We start from the raw sequence: 24,538 nt of genomic DNA, 5'->3' as shown, positions 1-24,538 counted from the left end.
ACATATGATGCATTTAGATACCACATATGATGCATTTAGACACCACATATGATGCATTTAGCCACCACAAAAGAAGAGTTTAGGCACCACATATGATGCATTTAGAAATCACACAGGAAGGGTCAAGACACCACATATGATGACTTTATACACCACAGAGGAAGGGTTTAAACACCAGAGGGAGAGTTTCGAAACCACGTATGATGAATTAAGACACTACATATGATGCATTTAGACAACACATTTGATGCATTCAGACAACACATTTGATACATTTAGACAACACATAAGATCCATTTAGACAAAACATATGATGCATTTAAACACCACAGAAGAAGAGTTTCGGCACCACATGTGATGCCTTTTGACACCACAGACAAAGAGTTTAGCCACCACAGAGGGAGACTTAAGACACCTCAGAGGAAGAGTTTAGACAACACATATTATGCATTTAGACAACACACAGATGAAGAGTTTAGAGACCATGCAGGAAGGGTTAAGACACCACATATGATGACTTTAGACACCACATATGATGCATTTAGACAACACATATGATGTATTTAGACACAGCAGAAGAAGAGTTCCATTACCACATGTGATGCCTTTTGACGCCACAGACAAAGAGTTTAGACACAACAGAGGAAGAGTTTTGAAACCACATATGATGTATTGAGACAGCACAGAGGAATAGTTTAGACACTACATATGATGCATTTAGACACCACAGAGGAAGAGTTTCGACACCATATAGGAAGGGTTTAAACACCAGAAGGAGAGTTTTGAAACCACATATGATGAATTAATCACATATACATATCATGTATTTAGACTCTACATATGATGTATTTAAACACCACATATGATGCATTTAGACAACACATATAATGTATTTAAACACCACATATGATGCATTTAGACAACACATATGATGCATTTAGCCACCACAAAAGAAGAGTTTAGGCACCACATATGATGCATTTAGAAATCACACAGGAAGGGTTAAGACACCACATATGATGACTTTATACACCACAGAGGAAGAGTTTAAACACCAGAGGGAGAGTTTCGAAACCACGTATGACAAATTAAGACACTACATTTGATGCATTTAGACAACACATATGATGCATTTAGACAACACATATGATGCATTTAGCCACCACAAAAGAAGAGTTTAGGCACCACATATGATGCATTTAGAAATCACACAGGACGGGTTAAGACACCAGATATGATGACTTTATACACCACAGAGGAAGGGTTTAAACACCAGAGGGAGAGTTTCGAAACCACGTACGATGAATTAAGACACTCCATTTGATGCATTTAGACAACACATGTGGTGCATTAAGACACCACACATGGGAAGAGTTTAGACACCACATATGATGCATTTAGACACCACATATGATGCATTTAGCCAACACATATGATGCATTTAGATACCACATATGATGCATTTAGACACCACATATGATGCATTTAGACAACACATATGATGCATTTAGACAACACATATGATGCATTTAGACAACACATGATGCATTTAGATACCACATATGATGCATTTAGACAACACATATGATGCATTTAAACAGTACATTTGATGCATTTAGAGAACACATAAGATCCATTTAGACAACACATATGATGCATTTAAACACCACAGAGGAAGAGTTTAGACACCACATATGATGCATTTAGACACCACATATGATGCATTTAGACAACACATATGATGCATTTAGATACCACATATGATGCATTTAGACAACACATATGATGCATTTAGACAACACATATGATGCATTTAGACACCACATATGATGCATTTAGACAACACATATGATGCATTTAGACAACACATATGATGCATTTAAACAGTACATTTGATGCATTTAGAGAACACATAAGATCCATTTAGACAACACATATGATGCATTTAAACACCACAGAGGAAGAGTTTAGACACCACATATGATGCATTTAGACACCACATATGATGCATTTAGACAACACATATGATACATTTAGACACCACATATGATGCATTTAGACAACACATATGATGCATTTAGACAACACATATGATGCATTTAGACACTACATTTGATGCATTTAGACAACACATAGATGCATTTAGACAACACATATGATGCATTTAAACACCACAGAGGAAGTGTTTAGACACCACATATGATGCATTTAGACACCACATATGATGCATTTAGACAACACATATGATGCATTTAAACACCACAGAGGAAGAGTTTAGACACCACACATGATGCATTTAGACAACACATATGATGCATTTAGCCACCACAAAAGAAGAGTTTAGGCACCACATATGATGCATTTAGAAATCACACAGGAAGGGTTAAGACACCACATATGATGACTTTATACACCACAGAGGAAGGGTTTAAACACCAGAGGGAGAGTTTCGAAACCACGTATGACAAATTAAGACACTACATTTGATGCATTTAGACAACACATGTGATACATTTAGACAAAACATATGATGCATTTAAACACCACAGAGGAAGAGTTTAGACACCACATATGATGCATTTAGACACCACATATGATGCATTTAGACAACACATATGATACATTTAGACACCACATATGATGCATTTAGACAACACATATGATGCATTTAGACACTACATTTGATGCATTTAGACAACACATAAGATCCATTTAGACAACACATATGATGCATTTAAACACCACAGAGGAAGAGTTTAGACACCACATATGATGCATTTAGACAACACATATGATGCATTTAAACACTACATTTGATGCATTTAGACAACACATAAGATCCATTTAGACAACACATAGATGCATTTAGACACCACATATGATGCATTTAGACAACACATATGATACATTTAGACACCACATATGATGCATTTAGACAACACATATGATGCATTTAGACAACACATATGATGCATTTAGACACTACATTTGATGCATTTAGACAACACATAGATGCATTTAGACACCACATATGATGCATTTAGACAACACATATGATACATTTAGACACCACATATGATGCATTTAGACAACACATATGATGCATTTAGACAACACATATGATGCATTTAGACACTACATTTGATGCATTTAGACAACACATAAGATCCATTTAGAGAACACATATGATGCATTTAGACAACACATATGATGCATTTAAACACCACAGAGGAAGAGTTTAGACACCACACATGATGCATTTAGACAACACATATGATGCATTTAGCCACCACAAAAGAAGAGTTTAGGCACCACATATGATGCATTTAGAAATCACACAGGAAGGGTTAAGACACCACATATGATGACTTTATACACCACAGAGGAAGGGTTGAAACACCAGAGGGAGAGTTTCGAAACCACGTATGACAAATTAAGGCACTACATTTGATGCATTTAGACAACACATGTCATACATTTAGACAAAACATATGATGCATTTAAACACCACAGAGGAAGAGTTTAGACACCACATATGATGCATTTAGACAACACATGTGATACATTTAGACACCACATATGATGCATTTAGACAACACCCATGATGCATTTAGACAACACATATGATGCATTTAGACACTACATTTGATGCATTTAGACAACACATAAGATCCATTTAGACAACACATATGATGCATTTAAACACCACAGAGGAAGAGTTTAGACACCACATATGACGCATTTAGACAACACATATGATGCATTTAAACACTACATTTGATGCATTTAGACAACACATAAGATCCATTTAGACAACACATAGATGCATTTAGACACCACATTTGATGCATTTAGACAACACATATGATACATTTAGACACCACATATGATGCATTTAGACAACACATATGATGCATTTAGACAACACATATGATGCATTTAGACACTACATTTGATGCATTTAGGCAACACATAAGATCCATTTAGACAACACATATGATGCATTTAGACAACACATATGATGCATTTAAACACTACATTTGATGCATTTAGAGAACACATAAGATCCATTTAGACAACACATAGATGCATTTAGACACCACATATGATGCATTTAGACAACACATATGATACATTTAGACACCACATATGATGCATTTAGACAACACATATGATGCATTTAGACAACACATATGATGCATTTAGACACTACATTTGATGCATTTAGACAACACATAAGATCCATTTAGACACCACACATGATGCATTTAGACAACACATATGATGCATTTAAACACCACAGAGGAAGAGTTTAGACACCACATATGATGCATTTAGACAACACATATGATGCATTTAGCCACCACAAAAGAAGAGTTTAGGCACCACATATGATGCATTTAGAAGTCACACAGGAAGGGTTAAGACACCACATATGATGACTTTATACACCACAGAGGAAGGGTTTAAACACCAGAGGGAGAGTTTCGAAACCACGTATGACAAATTAAGACACTACATTTGATGCATTTAGACAACACATGTGATACATTTAGACAAAACATATGATGCATTTAAACACCACATATGATGCATTTAGACACCACATATGATGCATTTAGACACCACACATGATGAATTAAGACACCACATATGATGCATTTAGACAACACATATGATGCATTTAGACAACACATATGATGCATTTAAACACTACATTTGATGCATTTAGACAACACATAAGATCCATTTAGACAAAACATATGATGCATTTAAACACCACATATGATGCATTTAGACACCACATATGATGCATTTAGACACCACATATGATGCATTTAGACACCACACATGATGAATTAAGACACCACATATGATGCATTTAGACAAAACATATGATGCATTTAAACACCACAAAGGAAGAGTTTAGACACCACATATGATGCATTTAGACACCACACATGATGCATTTAGACAACACATATGATGCATTTAAACACCACAGAGGAAGAGTTTCGACACCACATATGATGCATTTAGACAACACATATGATGCATTTAAACACTACATTTGATGCATTTAGACAACACATAAGATCCATTTAGACAACACATAGATGCATTTAGACACCACATATGATGCATTTAGACAACACATATGATACATTTAGACACCACATATGATGCATTTAGACAACACATATGATGCATTTAGACAACACATATGATGCATTTAGACACTACATTTGATGCATTTAGACAACACATAAGATCCATTTAGACAACACATAGATGCATTTAGACACCACATATGATGCATTTAGACAACACATATGATACATTTAGACACCACATATGATGCATTTAGACAACACATATGATGCATTTAGACAACACATATGATGCATTTAGACACTACATTTGATGCATTTAGACAACACATAAGATCCATTTAGACAACACATATGATGCATTTAGACAACACATATGATGCATTTAAACACCACAGAGGAAGAGTTTAGACACCACACATGATGCATTTAGACAACACATATGATGCATTTAGCCACCACAAAAGAAGAGTTTAGGCACCACATATGATGCATTTAGAAATCACACAGGAAGGGTTAAGACACCACATATGATGACTTTATACACCACAGAGGAAGGGTTGAAACACCAGAGGGAGAGTTTCGAAACCACGTATGACAAATTAAGACACTACATTTGATGCATTTAGACAACACATGTGATACATTTAGACAAAACATATGATGCATTTAAACACCACAAAAGAAGAGTTTAGGCACCACATATGATGCATTTAGAAATCACACAGGAAGGGTTAAGACACCACATATGATGACTTTATACACCACAGAGGAAGGGTTGAAACACCAGAGGGAGAGTTTCGAAACCACGTATGACAAATTAAGGCACTACATTTGATGCATTTAGACAACACATGTGATACATTTAGACAAAACATATGATGCATTTAAACACCACAGAGGAAGAGTTTAGACACCACATATGATGCATTTAGACACCACATATGATGCATTTAGACAACACATGTGATACATTTAGACACCACATATGATGCATTTAGACAACACCCATGATGCATTTAGACAACACATATGATGCATTTAGACAACACATATGATACATTTAGACACCACATATGATGCATTTAGACAACACCCATGATGCATTTAGACAACACATTTGATGCATTTAGACAACACATAAGATCCATTTAGACAACACATATGATGCATTTAAACACCACAGAGGAAGAGTTTAGACACCACATATGACGCATTTAGACAACACATATGATGCATTTAAACACTACATTTGATGCATTTAGACAACACATAAGATCCATTTAGACAACACATAGATGCATTTAGACACCACATTTGATGCATTTAGACAACACATATGATACATTTAGACACCACATATGATGCATTTAGACAACACATATGATGCATTTAGACAACACATATGATGCATTTAGACACTACATTTGATGCATTTAGGCAACACATAAGATCCATTTAGACAACACATATGATGCATTTAGACAACACATATGATGCATTTAAACACTACATTTGATGCATTTAGAGAACACATAAGATCCATTTAGACAACACATAGATGCATTTAGACACCACATATGATGCATTTAGACAACACATATGATACATTTAGACACCACATATGATGCATTTAGACAACACATATGATGCATTTAGACAACACATATGATGCATTTAGACACTACATTTGATGCATTTAGACAACACATAAGATCCATTTAGACACCACACATGATGCATTTAGACAACACATATGATGCATTTAAACACCACAGAGGAAGAGTTTAGACACCACATATGATGCATTTAGACAACACATATGATGCATTTAGCCACCACAAAAGAAGAGTTTAGGCACCACATATGATGCATTTAGAAGTCACACAGGAAGGGTTAAGACACCACATATGATGACTTTATACACCACAGAGGAAGGGTTTAAACACCAGAGGGAGAGTTTCGAAACCACGTATGACAAATTAAGACACTACATTTGATGCATTTAGACAACACATGTGATACATTTAGACAAAACATATGATGCATTTAAACACCACATATGATGCATTTAGACACCACATATGATGCATTTAGACACCACACATGATGAATTAAGACACCACATATGATGCATTTAGACAACACATATGATGCATTTAGACAACACATATGATGCATTTAAACACTACATTTGATGCATTTAGACAACACATAAGATCCATTTAGACAAAACATATGATGCATTTAAACACCACATATGATGTATTTAGACACCACATATGATGCATTTAGACACCACATATGATGCATTTAGACACCACACATGATGAATTAAGACACCACATATGATGCATTTAGACAAAACATATGATGCATTTAAACACCACAAAGGAAGAGTTTAGACACCACATATGATGCATTTAAACACCACAGAGGAAGAGTTTAGACACCACATATGATGCATTTAGACACCACACATGATGCATTTAGACAACACATATGATGCATTTAAACACCACAGAGGAAGAGTTTAGACACCACACATGATGCATTTAGACAACACAAAAGAAGAGTTTAGGCACCACATATGATGCATTTAGAAATCACACAGGAAGGGTTAAGACACCACATATGATGACTTTATACACCACAGAGGAAGGGTTTAAACACCAGAGGGAGAGTTTCGAAACCACGTATGACAAATTAAGACACTACATTTGATGCATTTAGACAACACATGTGATACATTTAGACAAAACATATTATGCATTTAAACACCACAGAGGAAGAGTTTACACACCACATATGATGCATTTAGACACCACATATGATGCATTTAGACAACACATATGATGCATTTAAACACCACAGAGGAAGAGTTTAGACACCACCCATGATGCATTTAGACAACACATATGATGCATTTAGCCACCACAAAAGAAGAGTTTAGGCACCACATATGATGCATTTAGAAATCACACAGGAAGGGTTAAGACACCAGATATGATGAATTTATACACCACAGAGGAAGGGTTTAAACACCAGAGGGAGAGTTTCGAAACCACGTACGATGAATTAAGACACTCCATTTGATGCATTAAGACACCACACAGGGGAAGAGTTTAGACACCACATATGATGCATTTAGAGAACACATAAGATCCATTTAGACAACACATAGATGCATTTAGACACCACATATGATGCATTTAGACAACACATATGATGCATTTAGACACCACATATGATGCATTTAGACAACACATACGATGCATTTAAACACTACATTTGATGCATTTAGACAACACATAAGATCCATTTAGACAACACATATGATGCATTTAGACAACACATATGATGCATTTAGACACCACATATGATGCATTTAGACAACACATACGATGCATTTAAACACTACATTTGATGCATTTAGACAACACATAAGATCCATTTAGACAAAACATATGATGCATTTAAACACCACATATGATGCATTTAGACACCACATATGATGCATTTAGACACCACACATGATGAATTAAGACACCACATATGATGCATTTAGACAAAACATATGATGCATTTAAACACCACAAAGGAAGAGTTTAGACACCACATATGATGCATTTAGACACCACACATGATGCATTTAGACAACACATATGATGCATTTAAACACCACAGAGGAAGAGTTTAGACACCACACATGATGCATTTAGCCACCACAAAAGAAGAGTTTAGGCACCACATATGATGCATTTAGAAATCACACAGGAAGGGTTAAGACACCACATATGATGACTTTATACACCACAGAGGAAGGGTTTAAACACCAGAGGGAGAGTTTCGAAACCACGTATGACAAATTAAGACACTACATTTGATGCATTTAGACAACACATGTGATACATTTAGACAAAACATATTATGCATTTAAACACCACAGAGGAAGAGTTTACACACCACATATGATGCATTTAGACACCACATATGATGCAGTTAGACAACACATATGATGCATTTAAACACCACAGAGGAAGAGTTTAGACACCACCCATGATGCATTTAGACAACACATATGATGCATTTAGCCACCACAAAAGAAGAGTTTAGGCACCACATATGATGCATTTAGAAATCACACAGGAAGGGTTAAGACACCACATATGATGACTTTATACACCACAGAGGAAGGGTTTAAACACCAGAGGGAGAGTTTCGAAACCACGTACGATGAATTAAGACACTCCATTTGATGCATTTAGACAACACATGTGATGCATTAAGACACCACACAGGGGAAGAGTTTAGACACCACATATGATGCATTTAGAGAACACATAAGATCCATTTAGACAACACATAGATGCATTTAGACACCACATATGATGCATTTAGACAACACATATGATGCATTTAGACACCACATATGATGCATTTAGACAACACATATGATGCATTTAGACAACACATACGATGCATTTAAACACTACATTTGATGCATTTAGACAACACATAAGATCCATTTAGACAACACATATGATCCATTTAGACAACACATATGATGCATTTAGACAACACATATGATGCATTTAAACACTACATTTGATGCATTTAGACAACACATAAGATCCATTTAGACAAAACATATGATGCATTTAAACACCACATATGATGCATTTAGACACCACATATGATGCATTTAGACACCACATATGATGCATTTAGACACCACATATGATGCATTTAGACAACACATTTGATGCATTTAGACAACACATATGATGCATTTAAACACCACAGAGGAAGAGTTTAGACACCACATATGATGCATTTAGACAACACATATGATGCATTTAGCCACCACAAAAGAAGAGTTTAGGCACCACATATGATGCATTTAGAAGTCACACAGGAAGGGTTAAGACACCACATATGATGACTTTATACACCACAGAGGAAGGGGTTAAACACCAGAGGGAGAGTTTCGAAACCACGTATGACAAATTAAGACACTACATTTGATGCATTTAGACAACACATGTGATACATTTAGACAAAACATATGATGCATTTAAACACCACATATGATGCATTTAGACACCACATATGATGCATTTAGACACCACACATGATGAATTAAGACACCACATATGATGCATTTAGACAACACATATGATGCATTTAGACAACACATATGATGCATTTAAACACTACATTTGATGCATTTAGACAACACATAAGATCCATTTAGACAAAACATATGATGCATTTAAACACCACATATGATGTATTTAGACACCACATATGATGCATTTAGACACCACATATGATGCATTTAGACACCACACATGATGAATTAAGACACCACATATGATGCATTTAGACAAAACATATGATGCATTTAAACACCACAAAGGAAGAGTTTAGACACCACATATGATGCATTTAAACACCACAGAGGAAGAGTTTAGACACCACATATGATGCATTTAGACACCACACATGATGCATTTAGACAACACATATGATGCATTTAAACACCACAGAGGAAGAGTTTAGACACCACACATGATGCATTTAGACAACACAAAAGAAGAGTTTAGGCACCACATATGATGCATTTAGAAATCACACAGGAAGGGTTAAGACACCACATATGATGACTTTATACACCACAGAGGAAGGGTTTAAACACCAGAGGGAGAGTTTCGAAACCACGTATGACAAATTAAGACACTACATTTGATGCATTTAGACAACACATGTGATACATTTAGACAAAACATATTATGCATTTAAACACCACAGAGGAAGAGTTTACACACCACATATGATGCATTTAGACACCACATATGATGCATTTAGACAACACATATGATGCATTTAAACACCACAGAGGAAGAGTTTAGACACCACCCATGATGCATTTAGACAACACATATGATGCATTTAGCCACCACAAAAGAAGAGTTTAGGCACCACATATGATGCATTTAGAAATCACACAGGAAGGGTTAAGACACCAGATATGATGAATTTATACACCACAGAGGAAGGGTGTAAACACCAGAGGGAGAGTTTCGAAACCACGTACGATGAATTAAGACACTCCATTTGATGCATTAAGACACCACACAGGGGAAGAGTTTAGACACCACATATGATGCATTTAGAGAACACATAAGATCCATTTAGACAACACATAGATGCATTTAGACACCACATATGATGCATTTAGACAACACATATGATGCATTTAGACACCACATATGATGCATTTAGACAACACATACGATGCATTTAAACACTACATTTGATGCATTTAGACAACACATAAGATCCATTTAGACAACACATATGATGCATTTAGACAACACATATGATGCATTTAGACACCACATATGATGCATTTAGACAACACATACGATGCATTTAAACACTACATTTGATGCATTTAGACAACACATAAGATCCATTTAGACAAAACATATGATGCATTTAAACACCCCATATGATGCATTTAGACACCACATATGATGCATTTAGACACCACACATGATGAATTAAGACACCACATATGATGCATTTAGACAAAACATATGATGCATTTAAACACCACAAAGGAAGAGTTTAGACACCACATATGATGCATTTAGACACCACACATGATGCATTTAGACAACACATATGATGCATTTAAACACCACAGAGGAAGAGTTTAGACACCACACATGATGCATTTAGCCACCACAAAAGAAGAGTTTAGGCACCACATATGATGCATTTAGAAATCACACAGGAAGGGTTAAGACACCACATATGATGACTTTATACACCACAGAGGAAGGGTTTAAACACCAGAGGGAGAGTTTCGAAACCACGTATGACAAATTAAGACACTACATTTGATGCATTTAGACAACACATGTGATACATTTAGACAAAACATATTATGCATTTAAACACCACAGAGGAAGAGTTTACACACCACATATGATGCATTTAGACACCACATATGATGCAGTTAGACAACACATATGATGCATTTAAACACCACAGAGGAAGAGTTTAGACACCACCCATGATGCATTTAGACAACACATATGATGCATTTAGCCACCACAAAAGAAGAGTTTAGGCACCACATATGATGCATTTAGAAATCACACAGGAAGGGTTAAGACACCACATATGATGACTTTATACACCACAGAGGAAGGGTTTAAACACCAGAGGGAGAGTTTCGAAACCACGTACGATGAATTAAGACACTCCATTTGATGCATTTAGACAACACATGTGATGCATTAAGACACCACACAGGGGAAGAGTTTAGACACCACATATGATGCATTTAGAGAACACATAAGATCCATTTAGACAACACATAGATGCATTTAGACACCACATATGATGCATTTAGACAACACATATGATGCATTTAGACACCACATATGATGCATTTAGACAACACATATGATGCATTTAGACAACACATACGATGCATTTAAACACTACATTTGATGCATTTAGACAACACATAAGATCCATTTAGACAACACATATGATGCATTTAGACAACACATATGATGCATTTAAACACTACATTTGATGCATTTAGACAACACATAAGATCCATTTAGACAAAACATATGATGCATTTAAACACCACATATGATGCATTTAGACACCACATATGATGCATTTAGACACCACATATGATGCATTTAGACACCACATATGATGCATTTAGACAACACATTTGATGCATTTAGACAAAACATATGATGCATTTAAACACCACAAAGGAAGAGTTTAGACACCACATATGATGCATTTAGACACCACACAGAGGAAGAGTTTTGGCACCAGATATGGAGACGTTTAGCCACCACAAAGGAAGAGTTTAGACACTACAGTGGAATAGTGATTGAGGGATACCTTGCTGTTCATCCAGATGATGTTTTTACTAAAGAACATTTTTTCTATTGGTTTTCAGTTTGATCAGTTTGAATCCATGATTGGTTTTAAGCTGCTCAACCACAGAGCAGCAAAGAGACTGTGGAAGGTCTGTGTGGAGCATCACTCCTTCTTTAGGTAAGTGGGTATGTGTGATAAAGTGTCCAAACATGAGGTCCATTGTGTCCAGGAGCTGACTGACAGCTGTCTGTCTCTAAGATTGCTGTCTCCAGAGGAACCTCCAAAGAAGTTTCTGTCTCTGGGTTCAAAGTTTCGCTACAGTGGTCGGACCCAGATTCAGAGTCGCAGAGCCAGTGCTCAAATCTCAAGACCTGCACCAAATTTCCCACGATGCATCAGCAAACGAAACATGCTCAGCCGCAGTCTGGATGGAGGTACTAAAACTGTTCATACCAGTCCTGGTTTCAAGAGTACTTACAGCAGTAACAATAGTTTTGATAGAAGGACTCATCCTGTCATAGTAATTTAACTTCTTCCTGTTCTACTAGCAGAATTAAAAGTACTGTTCATGCTTAAAAATTTGAGCTTGCAGTAGAAGAACTTACCTGTGTAGCCACACTTCTAATACTTTAGAGACCATGGTCATAGTTGTAGTACTAACTGTAGTGGGAGTCACCTGAACAAGGTAATTCTCATAGTTGTTGACCAGTATTTTGCAGGACTGGTCTCAGTGGTAGCAGTACGTCATGAATGACTGGTGCATTTTTGTACTTGTGATTACCCATTTTGATTGGTCTTCAGCCTCCAGGGCCACACCTACCTCCTCTCTGATTGGCTCTCCAGCAATCACAGCATTTCCCAAAGCCAACGGTGGTGCACTTGAAGGTAGTTTGTAAGACTGCCCTTTGTAGGAGAACTGTGGTACTGCCGCTCTGTGACTGGTCACGGCTCACGCTTCTCTCAGCTTGTTGGGGAATGCTGTGTCCTGATTGGCTGTGCTGTAATTAAACCCAGCTCTGATCGGCTGTCTTCATTTCTGTTCAATCAGCTCTTCTGTTGGTGCTGATGTCAGATGTCCCATCGTTGGCATGGTCATGTGATGGTGGGAGATGGTTTACTGTGTAAAATAAACTTCACAATGAATACATAGAGAGTTTAAACCTTTTGTGATTACAGCTCTATAGTGGGACAGGTCATGCCATCATTCAGGCCATTTGATTTGCTGTGGCCTCCATTGGTACTTAATAAGTTAAACTTTTGTTAACTTTTCATTGCAAGCTGCACTAAAAAAGCAGCGCAATGAGTCCACAATTAATTTCTGCTGCATATAATCATTCCATTTGCAATAACTGAGGTGGCTATGGGAAAATGTTATGCATCGGGAGAATAAAATAATTGAAGAAATGCAGAAAATAAGCTGTTAAATTAGCCGCTGAATCCTACCAGATGTTTCCTGTCAGCATTCTGACTTAAAAGTTCAACCTGTGAGCTTTGTCATTAGTCAGTAGAGACAGTTTCCTGGTCAACAATCCATAGGACAGCAGCACGTCATGTCTGGGTGATGGTTCTGAATGCTGATCGGTTATTTAGCCCAGGCTGTGGTGCATGCGCCATGAGCTCTGATTGGCTGAGTGTGCCATTGCCTTGGCAATGAGCAGTTGTGCTGCTTTGCTGCCAATGAGGACAGAATGACTGAGCATCACAGTGATCATTATGGAAATGCTGCTGCATGTGTATTACTGTCTGCATCACAGTGATGACATTATATCTGTATGTGTGTGCAGACATGGGCTCTGGGCTGTACGGAGCATCTAAAGCAATCGCTGTCAGTGACCTCATCACCACCATTACACCCGAGCGAAGGACAGAGGAGAGGAGAGACGACCAAGGTAAGACCAGTCTGTTGTTCAATCTTAGAATCCGTCTGCTGTTAGACAATACACATACAGAGGCTTTGAGAACAAGAACAAAGTTGTAGCTTCTCATGTTGCATGTAATAACCTTTAGAAAAGGAGGGGATGATGAGGACAGAGCTCTGGTGGACAGGTTTGTAGAGTGGACTGACAAGAATCACCTGCATCTGACTGTGACCAAGACCTGAACGATAGTGATAGACTTCTGGAGGAAAAGGTCTCCTTCCATGTCACTGAAGATCATGGGGCAGAAGATGGAGAATTTATCGAGGGCTATAAGTATTTAAGAGTGACCATCAACGAAGAGTAGAGACACCAGAGGGAGATCCGACAAAGTTACTGTGTACAAGAAGGGGGTGAGGAGGATCTCGTTGAGATGACTCAGACTTCTGCTGCAAGATGTTGGAGCTCTTTTACCAGCCTGTTGTCTTCAACGTCCTTTTTTATTTGCTGCTGTGTGCTGGAGAAGCAGCAACAGAGTCAGGACACCAACCTACTAAACAAATTTCATCCATCATTGGATGCAAACTGGACCCATTTTTAAACAGTGGTAGAGATCAAGTCTCTGAACAAACTTGTTTTCATCATAGATAACCCCAACCATCTCCTCCACCACACACTGGTCAGACAGTGGAGCTCCTCTAACAGAGACACTGTGAATGGCTGGATACGGGAAATCTGTCCTACCATCTCTCTATTGTGTTTTATTGTATATAGATCCGTATGTTTTGTTTGGTATTTATTTTGTCTGGGGTTAGGGGTTATTTTGTTTGTTAATTTAAGTCATTGCTTGCCTCAATATTTGCTGTTTCTATTCTTATTCTTATTCTTATTCTTATTCTAGATGAGGAGGTGCTGGTGGTGGAGGAGGTGCAGCAGGCAGAAAAAGATGAGGCAGTGCAACCGCTTGAGGAGGAAGAAGAGGAGATTCAAGAACCTGAAATTTCTCAGCAGAGTCCTCCAACTCTTCAGAAACATGATACCAAAGTAAGTGTCTGTCCTGTCCTTCTGTATGGCCCGTCCTCCTTTCAACAAATGCACATATTGAAGCTTTGGTGAAGCTGGGAGTCAGTTGATGTTTGTCTGTCTTTGTTCAGACGGAGCTGACAGACACAGCTGTGGACGGAGACCTGACAGCCACTGAGGTACAGTTCTAATGTCTCGGCTGATCTGTGTTCTGTGGAAACGCTGACTAACAATAACTTTAACCTCTCTGTCTCTGTCTCACAGTCTGACCAGGACGAAGACCTGAAAACTCAGGTAAATCTCAATTGCATGCTGGGAGTTTCAGTCGGTGGAGGTGCTTGTTTTGTGTGATTGTGTGTGCAGTTCCCTGTTTCATCTTCAATTTCTTTAGCTCTGATTAATGAATGAAAGAATGAATGAATACTTTATTTATTTCGGTTTAAAAACAAAAAATAAGTATATAAAATTACATTTTCTCAAAAGAATTAATCAGACAGCAACCAAAAAAGGAATAGGCTGAAGCCCCAGGGCTTATTTTTGCCTATCCTGTACTATCATAGAAATAATTCACAATAAGACATCAAAAATAAAAAACAACAACAATCTAATTCAATCAATTTCATTGTAACCTTTGATAATTTTTGATTTTAAAGTCTTCTTGAAAACTAACATAGAGTTACACATCTTAATGTCATCGTTTAATCCATTCCATAATTTTGCACCCAAAACTGACACACATCTGTACTTAAGATTAGTTCTAGCTTTATATGTTTCAAACATTAACAACCCCCTTAAGTTATAAATCCCCTGCCTTAGCTTAAACATTTTTTGAATACAGTCAGGAATTGTCTTTTTTACCACTCGAAACATTATTTCTAATGTTTTTAGATATACAATGTCCAAAAATTTTATTGTTTTTGATTTAATAAAAAGCTGATTTGTAGAATGATGGTATCCAACCTCATTTATTATCCTAATAGCCCTTTTCTGCAATTTAATTATTGGATCTAAGTTCGTTTTATATACATTTCCCCAAATTTCAGCACAATACGTCATATAAGGCATCACAAGTGAACAGTATAGCAAATGGAGGCAAGTTTTATTCAATAAATCTCTTGTTTTGTAAAGAATAGCAATAGACTTAGATAATTTCTGTTTTACATATTTTATGTGGGGCTTCCAACAAACTGTATCATCTATTATTATACCCAAAAACTTAGTTTCATATACTCTTTCAATTGCCACATTGTTTAAATTTAGTTTTATTTCAATATTAATCCTTTTACCACCAAACAACATAAATTTGGTCTTACTTTCATTTAATGATAGCTTATTTAAAGCAAACCAGTTATTTAACTTGGTCAATTCTATTTCTACAGTTTTCAACAACTCCTTAATGTTTCCTCCAGAACAAAACAAATTGGTATCATCAGCGAACATAACATATCTTAGTCTATCGCTTACTGTACAAATATCATTTACATAGAGTATAAATAATTTTGGTCCCAATACTGATCCTTGTGGTACTCCACAAATTACGTGTTTAAGATGAGATTTAATATCATTAATATTCACATACTGAAGCCTATTACTTAAGTAACTTCTTAACCAAAGTTGTGCTGTACCTCTTATACCACACCGTTCACATTTCTGTAGAAGTAAAGAGTGATCAATTGTATCAAAAGCTTTACGTAAATCAATAAACACACCTACTCCAAACTGCTTATTATCCAAGGCTGTTGCAATACTTTCCACAAATTCCATCACCGCTAATGATGTTGAACGATGTCTCCTGAACCCATACTGATGGTCATTCAATAAATCATATTTTTCAATAAAGGAATCTAATCTCTTTACAAACAATTTTTCAAGAATTTTAGAAAATTGAGGCAGCAAAGAAACTGGTCTATAATTTGACACCAATTGCTTATCTCCATTTTTATAGATTGGGATCACTTTTGCTATTTTCATCTTATCTGGAAAGATACCTGTTTGAAAAGATCTGTTACAAATATATGTTAATGGCTCAAGGACACAAAAAATAACCTCTTTTATAAGTGACATATTAAGCTCGTTACAATCAGTAGATGTTTTACTCTTAAATTCTTTTACTACTTCTAAAATGTCACTTTCACAAACTCCCCCAAGAAACATTGTATTACAACTATTGAAAGTTAATTTAAAGGTTTCATTTATTCCACCAATTTGGGGAATCTCTTTTGCTAAATTAGGACCTACATTAACAAAGTAATTGTTGAACTCATTCACCAAGTTTTCTTTATCACCATTGTCACCTTTTACAATGTTTGTTGGTAAGCACCTATCATTACGATTTTTGATAACCTTATTCAATACACTCCAAGTAGCCTTTATGTTCATTTTATATTTTTGAAGCAATTGTTCAAAATACATCTTCTTTTGACATCGCATTATAGATGTCAATCTATTTTTATATTTTTTATAATTATCCTCCTTTTCCTGTGTTCGATGCTATAAAAACTCCATATATAGCTTGTTTTTCTTTTTACAAGCCTTCTCCAATCCCTTTGTTATCCAAGGTTTTCTCCTCTTTTTAGAGTTTTGAATAAACTTCTTCACTGGACAGTATCTGTCATAAATTGTCAGAAACATATCCAAAAATGCATTGTAAGCATCATTAGGATCTTCTACATAAACTTCCTGCCAATCGTGATTTGCCAATCCCATTTTAAGAGCTGCAATTGCTTCTGGTGTCTTCACTCTACTTGAATAATAAGTCTGAGTTTTCTCTGGAAAACTAAGCTTATTGCTCCCTTCAAGAACTGCAAAAACAGGCAAATGATCACTTATATCTGTCCCCAACAATCCACTTTTTATCTTCCCTTTAGTTATATTAGCAAAAATATTATCAATCAAAGTAGCACTGTCCTTAGTTATCCTGCTAGGCTTTAAGATCAGTGGATAGAAACCAAAACTGAACATAGTATCAATAAATTCTGCAGTTTTCTTGTGCTCATTTGACTTTAACAGGTCAATGTTAAAGTCACCACAAACAAAAAATCACCTTGTCTCTCTGTTTTTCAAGTATTTCCAAAATCTTTGTATTAAAATAATCAATGCAGGATCCTGGTGTGCGATAAATGCAGCTTATTATTATATTTTTGTCTCTCTCCACTTGAATTTCAATGGTCAAACATTCCATCAGATTATCAATTACAGCTGTCATATTATTGATAACTTTGCATTTAAAACCCGAAACTACAAATATAGCAACACCCCCTCCCCTTTTGTTCACTCTATTTTGAGAGGACATCTCATATCCCTCTAGTTCATCCTCCAACTCTTTATCGTTTCTCAACCATGTTTCTGTAATTGCTACAACAGTAAACCTTTCTTGGAACTGATTAAGATAATCTTTGATTTTAGCAAAATTACTAATAAGACTTCTACTATTGAAGTGGATCAATGAAAAACCCTTCTTTATAGTATTTAATTCTTCCTCAGAATAATATTCACAGGTCATATTAACCCTCTGATATAAGTGAATGTCAGGATCAATACCATTTTCTAGGTCATAAAATCTATGATCTTGAAAATCAAAGGATTCTAACTTTGCATGTTCACACATTCTCATGCTCAATTATTATTTCCCACATGTATCACACTTATCATATCCTACTAAGAAACAAAAAAGAAGGACATTTCTCTTCAAATTCCTAGGTTTTTCATTTATATCTCTCAAGGTCCTTGATATCTCTGACAGCAATGACTTTGGCCTGTTCTGGCGTACCATTGAGTCGTATGAATACCTTACAGTTCCTTGTCCAGGTGTCTTGAATGTGCTTTTCTTTCTTCAAGAGTCTTGCCTGCCGTGCAATTTCAGCGTTTCTCTTTGTGAGATGCTCATTTACATATACACCCGTTCCCTTCAGTTTCTTTGCAAACTTGAGCACCTCAATCTTATGTTTTCTGTTCACCAATTTGATTATGATGGTTGGTCTCTTGCTCTGTTTTTGTAGGATAGTGTGACAAGCAACTATATTATTACTATCCAAGGGGATGTCTTTGTCATTGAAGAATTTAACGATTTGCTGTTCAAGTAAAAGTTTTTCACCTCTTGGTGCATCCTCCCCCTCCTTGTCACCTGCTGTGATTCTTGCATAAGAGTAGTGTTTTGTCTCCAGGCCAGATATCACCAGGTCATCCATTCTAGTATACTGTTCCAGATCTTCTACTCTTCTCTCCAGCTCTTCAATCTTCTGGTCTTTTTCTTTTATCACAGCCTTCAATTGTCTGATTTCATCAATTAAATCCAGTAGGCCCACCTGTTGTTTTACCACTTTGCTCAACTCTTCTGACATGAAGTTAAGGGACTTTTTAACTTCTTCCATATCTTCTGCTAACTTCTTAGTTGCCATGTTTCTTTTTTTTTTTTTTTTTTTTTTTATCAATAGAAATTTGTAGCAAAAGTTCAGTTCCTTATACAGGCCTTTAAGGTTCCAAGTAATCCAGAGATGTTGTCTGCAGAGCACGTCATAAAAAAAAAACGCTCACAACTTCAAAAATATCAAAAAATAACCCTGCAAAATGGATCAAAACTTCTTTGTTTAGTTAGAAAACTTAACTAGTCTCTCGGATGTTAAGTTATTTCCATGATATTCAACAGATTGTTAGGGCTTGTTAGAGCTCAACAGCACAGAGCTTCTAACCAGCAGCCATCTTGATTGAAATTTTTTAATCAAACGAAGGTAAAGACCGTTGAACTAAATGAACAGCGTGAACTTAAACGAACATACCCAGATAATGTGGCTGGAAGTTTAATTTCTCCTGCAGGAATATATATGAACAGTAAAATATTCAGTGAGATCATATTTTATAGTTCACAGCAAACATCTGTAGAGATAAAACAAGAAATGATTGGATTATAAATGAGTGAACGTACTCATCAGCTCATCACATCGGGTTTCTTGATGAGAAGAAATCAACGTGTTGTGTCTTTAACAGACGAAAACAGACAGCCAAATGTAGCCTGTTGGTCTCCATCCCTTCTGGACTGTCTGAGATCTCGTTGAACAGCCTCCAGCTGGTGTGGTAGATCCTGTCCTCTATCACCTGCATGACCATGACCAGAGTCTCTGTGCTGTCTTTCAGGCCAGCTTTTAGACACTAGGACTTCTTGATGTCAGCCACTTCAGTCTGTTGGTGTTACACCATGCAGGGATTTATCCCTCCATGTTGGTTCCTCCCCTTCCTCCTTCATGCTGGCTTTCAGCTGTCTGTCATTCACTCAGCACTTAATCACTGGAGTCCATCTTCCTCATGTACTCCTGTATCTCTGTTGTTTCATTCTGGATAGCTGTAATGCTTACTAGCTTCCTAGTCGTCCTTTGGTCAGTCTCTCCTGTCAGCTGATGTCTGCTGACTGTCAGGTCATACATGTTGATGGATTGGACTTTATTCTTCTCATTAAGCTGACTCCACAGGACTTGTTTAACACTCTGTAGGTACTGCTTTGTGACTGACACACGTCTCAGAAGGTTCAATACAGAGAGTCTGAGTAGCAATCCAGTGTCCAGAGACTATACACTAAACACAAAGAGCAAGGCCGGGGAATAGTGAGCATAAGGGCCACTATCCCAAATGAAACATCCAAGCTCCATGAATACATCAGGAAGATGGCCCTAAGGGATAAAGCACTGAGTGAATGCCTCAGGCAATGGAACCTGGAAGGAACCATCATGGGAGGACAAGCCCTCCATGGGATGTACCACTGACAGATAGCTAGATATGAACATGTCCTACCAATGGTTAGAGAGGGCTGGACTGAAGGACAGCACAGAGGCAGTAATCATGGCAGCACAGGAGCAAGCCTCAGGTACCAGGGCAATGGAGTCCCAGATCTACCACACCAGGCAGGACCCCAGGTGCAGGCTGTGCAAAGAAGCCCCTGAAACAATCCAGCACTCACAGCAGGGTTCAAGGTACTGGCAGGCAAAGAATACATAGAACACCATAACCAAGTAGCCGGCATAGTGTACAGAAACATCTGTGCAGAATATGGACCACAGACCTCTAGGTCACACACTTTTACACACACACACACATAGTGGTGGCTACATCAGGGCCAATGTCAGTTCGATTTCCTGGCTGAAGAGAAATTAGCATGTGGACAGTAAGGCTGTAATCTTCTGATTGGTGGACTCTGGACTCTGGTCCTGAGTCACATCCATTGTCTGTTGTTGTTGTGATTTTATGTTTTGCTAAATAACTTTGTTCCACCAACTGTTGTTTTTAAGTACTTTGTAAATAAAGTTGAGTTTTCCTTCTCTCTCCTGTTTCCTATCTCGTTCTTTTTGGTTTTAGGAGATATTGGAAAGTCCTGAAGATCTGCAGAAACCCCAGAGCACCATCAGTGCACTTAGACGCTCCTTTTTAGAAGGAGGAGAAGGAGGAGGAGGAATGACTGAGTGGGAGAAGCGCCTAGCCTCCTCACCTTTCCGGCGAGTGGATGACTACCCAATGATTGAGCCTCTGGAGCTGGATGAGGTGAGATAATCAGGAAACGATGAATGACACTGATTTTACTGCCTCCTGCTGACACAAGCATGCTGCAGCCATCTCCAGGTATCTCCAGGGACACCTGTAAAGTCTCCATGTATCAATATGGCCTTAAATCCTATTTTAATTTTAGATAGAACCTCAGATGAAACCTCCATGGAACAACACTAAGACCTTGGAAGAACTAACAACTGTGCTACCTCAGTATAACTTATCTAGATCCTCAAACAACTAATGTGAAACCTTGGTAGAACCTTGGTAGAACCCCAGTATAATTACTGTGGAACCTCAGTAGAACCTTGGTGTAACTGGTAGAACTTCAGTATGACAGAGTACCAGGACAGTAGCAGCATTTCTGTGGAACCTCAGTGGAATCTTTCTAGATTTGAAGTGGAATATGTAAGACTGAAAGGAAATTCATCAAGATCCTTAGTGGAATCTCTGAACAGTTCTGCAGGTTGGACCTTGGTAAAACTATGGTGGAACCTCAGTAGAACCTTTTTATTGAACTCTAGTAGATCTTTGGTGGAACATCAGCAGACCCTCGGGTTTAGTATCACCACTAATTTCCTGAATCCGATTTGATTCACAACAGCCTAATTAGATTTGGATTAAATCCAGTTTAATAAGATATTGATTTATTTACAGATATTTCTGTAACAACACAATCTTGAATAATACAGGCATTCTCAGATAACTATTTTTATAAAACGCAGACGGATTACACGAGCATTAAAATCATATACCTGGGAGTAATCAGATTACTGTAATAATCTCACGCGTCTACATGTACTACTGAAATATGATGTTTGAAAGTTGTCTACATTTACCGTTCATTATTGGATCTGTGATTTTGGACAGAAGCGACACAGGCAAGCTTCCAGTTGTTTATATGCTAAGATCTCTCCACGCATCGGTAAGTCATGTTGGGCTGGGCGATACCAAACCTCTCCCTGTTGACACGATATCATTAGTTTATGGTTCTTTTTCATCAATACAGATATTATTACTGGCCAGTATGAAATATAAATAAAACTCAAGAACATCAGTACTTAAAAGAAATGCTTTTTAAATTTAAATATATTATAAATTTAAATAAAATATCAAAACAAAATCACGTTGTCACTAACAGCAGCATCATCATGAGACCTGATAGGCGACCATGGTCGTGTAACACGGAAGGAAAACGCTGCTGCCGGGCTGTGCACACAATTTAATGCCGAAAACTCACAGAAGTGAGCATTTTTATATGAGCCAAGTGGTACACTGTATGGCCAAGAGTATTCATTCGCCCATCCAAATAACTGAAACCAGCCCCCAATCCCAAACCGAAAACTTGAGCACTCGCCCTGAGCCCCTGATGACTAAATGACATCACCTGCGTGAGGAGTCGAGGGTGACAGGCCACAAGGGCTCGAAATGCTTTAAATAGGATTGGGACAGCACTTTGAGACCTGCACTGCAAGGAGAGAGACGCCATACACACACATATATATATATATACACACACACACATATATATATATATATATATATATATATATATATATATATACACACATATATATATATATATATATATATATATATATATATACACACATATATATATATATATATACATATATATATAGTATATATAGTAGAGGTCAGGAAGCTCCTGTAAACGCCGCCGTGGGGAAATTAAACGGCGAAAAATATAACGACCCAGCGCCACAATACTGAAGAACATGTTTCACACGTCGGCTTCTCTCGGTAAACTCCGTGTTTCACGTGACATCGCAGTGATTTATGGGTAATTCCTTAGCGAAAGTTGGCATCGATGCTGACTTATGGAAAGGGGGCAGAAAGGGCTCAAAAATGTCCGCCATCATCCCTTGATCACTCACACAATTCCAATTGGAATACCACTGAACCCTCGAGCCCCTCGCGGGAGCGCGCCCGTGAGTGCAGGAGTGCTCAAGTGTTCCATTTGGGATTCGACCCAGGTGTTCCATTACTTTCATAGCTGCAGGTGTATAAAAATCCAGCACCGGGGCATGCAGGCTGTTTCTACAAACATTGTGAAGGAATGGGTCATAAAGC

At 37.3% G+C, this 24,538-nt stretch overlaps 1 protein-coding gene across 5 annotated transcripts in view; it reads left to right on the top strand.

The window, feature by feature from the left end:
- Nucleotides 1-24,538, top strand: part of epb41l3a (erythrocyte membrane protein band 4.1-like 3a) — an 85,660-nt gene that overhangs the window by 33,532 nt on the left and 27,590 nt on the right. For all 5 annotated transcript variants that reach the window (XM_041968167.1, XM_041968170.1, XM_041968165.1 and 2 more), the window contains exons 11-17: nt 13,117-13,214; nt 13,296-13,471; nt 14,822-14,926; nt 15,795-15,937; nt 16,048-16,095; nt 16,181-16,210; nt 22,259-22,441. In XM_041968167.1, coding sequence (XP_041824101.1) covers nt 13,117-13,214; nt 13,296-13,471; nt 14,822-14,926; nt 15,795-15,937; nt 16,048-16,095; nt 16,181-16,210; nt 22,259-22,441 — 783 coding nt within the window. The remainder of the gene's footprint in view (nt 1-13,116; nt 13,215-13,295; nt 13,472-14,821; nt 14,927-15,794; nt 15,938-16,047; nt 16,096-16,180; nt 16,211-22,258; nt 22,442-24,538) is intronic.

Source organism: Melanotaenia boesemani, chromosome 18, assembly GCF_017639745.1.
Source record: "Melanotaenia boesemani isolate fMelBoe1 chromosome 18, fMelBoe1.pri, whole genome shotgun sequence".
NCBI lineage: Eukaryota > Metazoa > Chordata > Actinopteri > Atheriniformes > Melanotaeniidae > Melanotaenia > Melanotaenia boesemani.
This window is presented reverse-complemented; position numbering and strand designations above follow the sequence as displayed.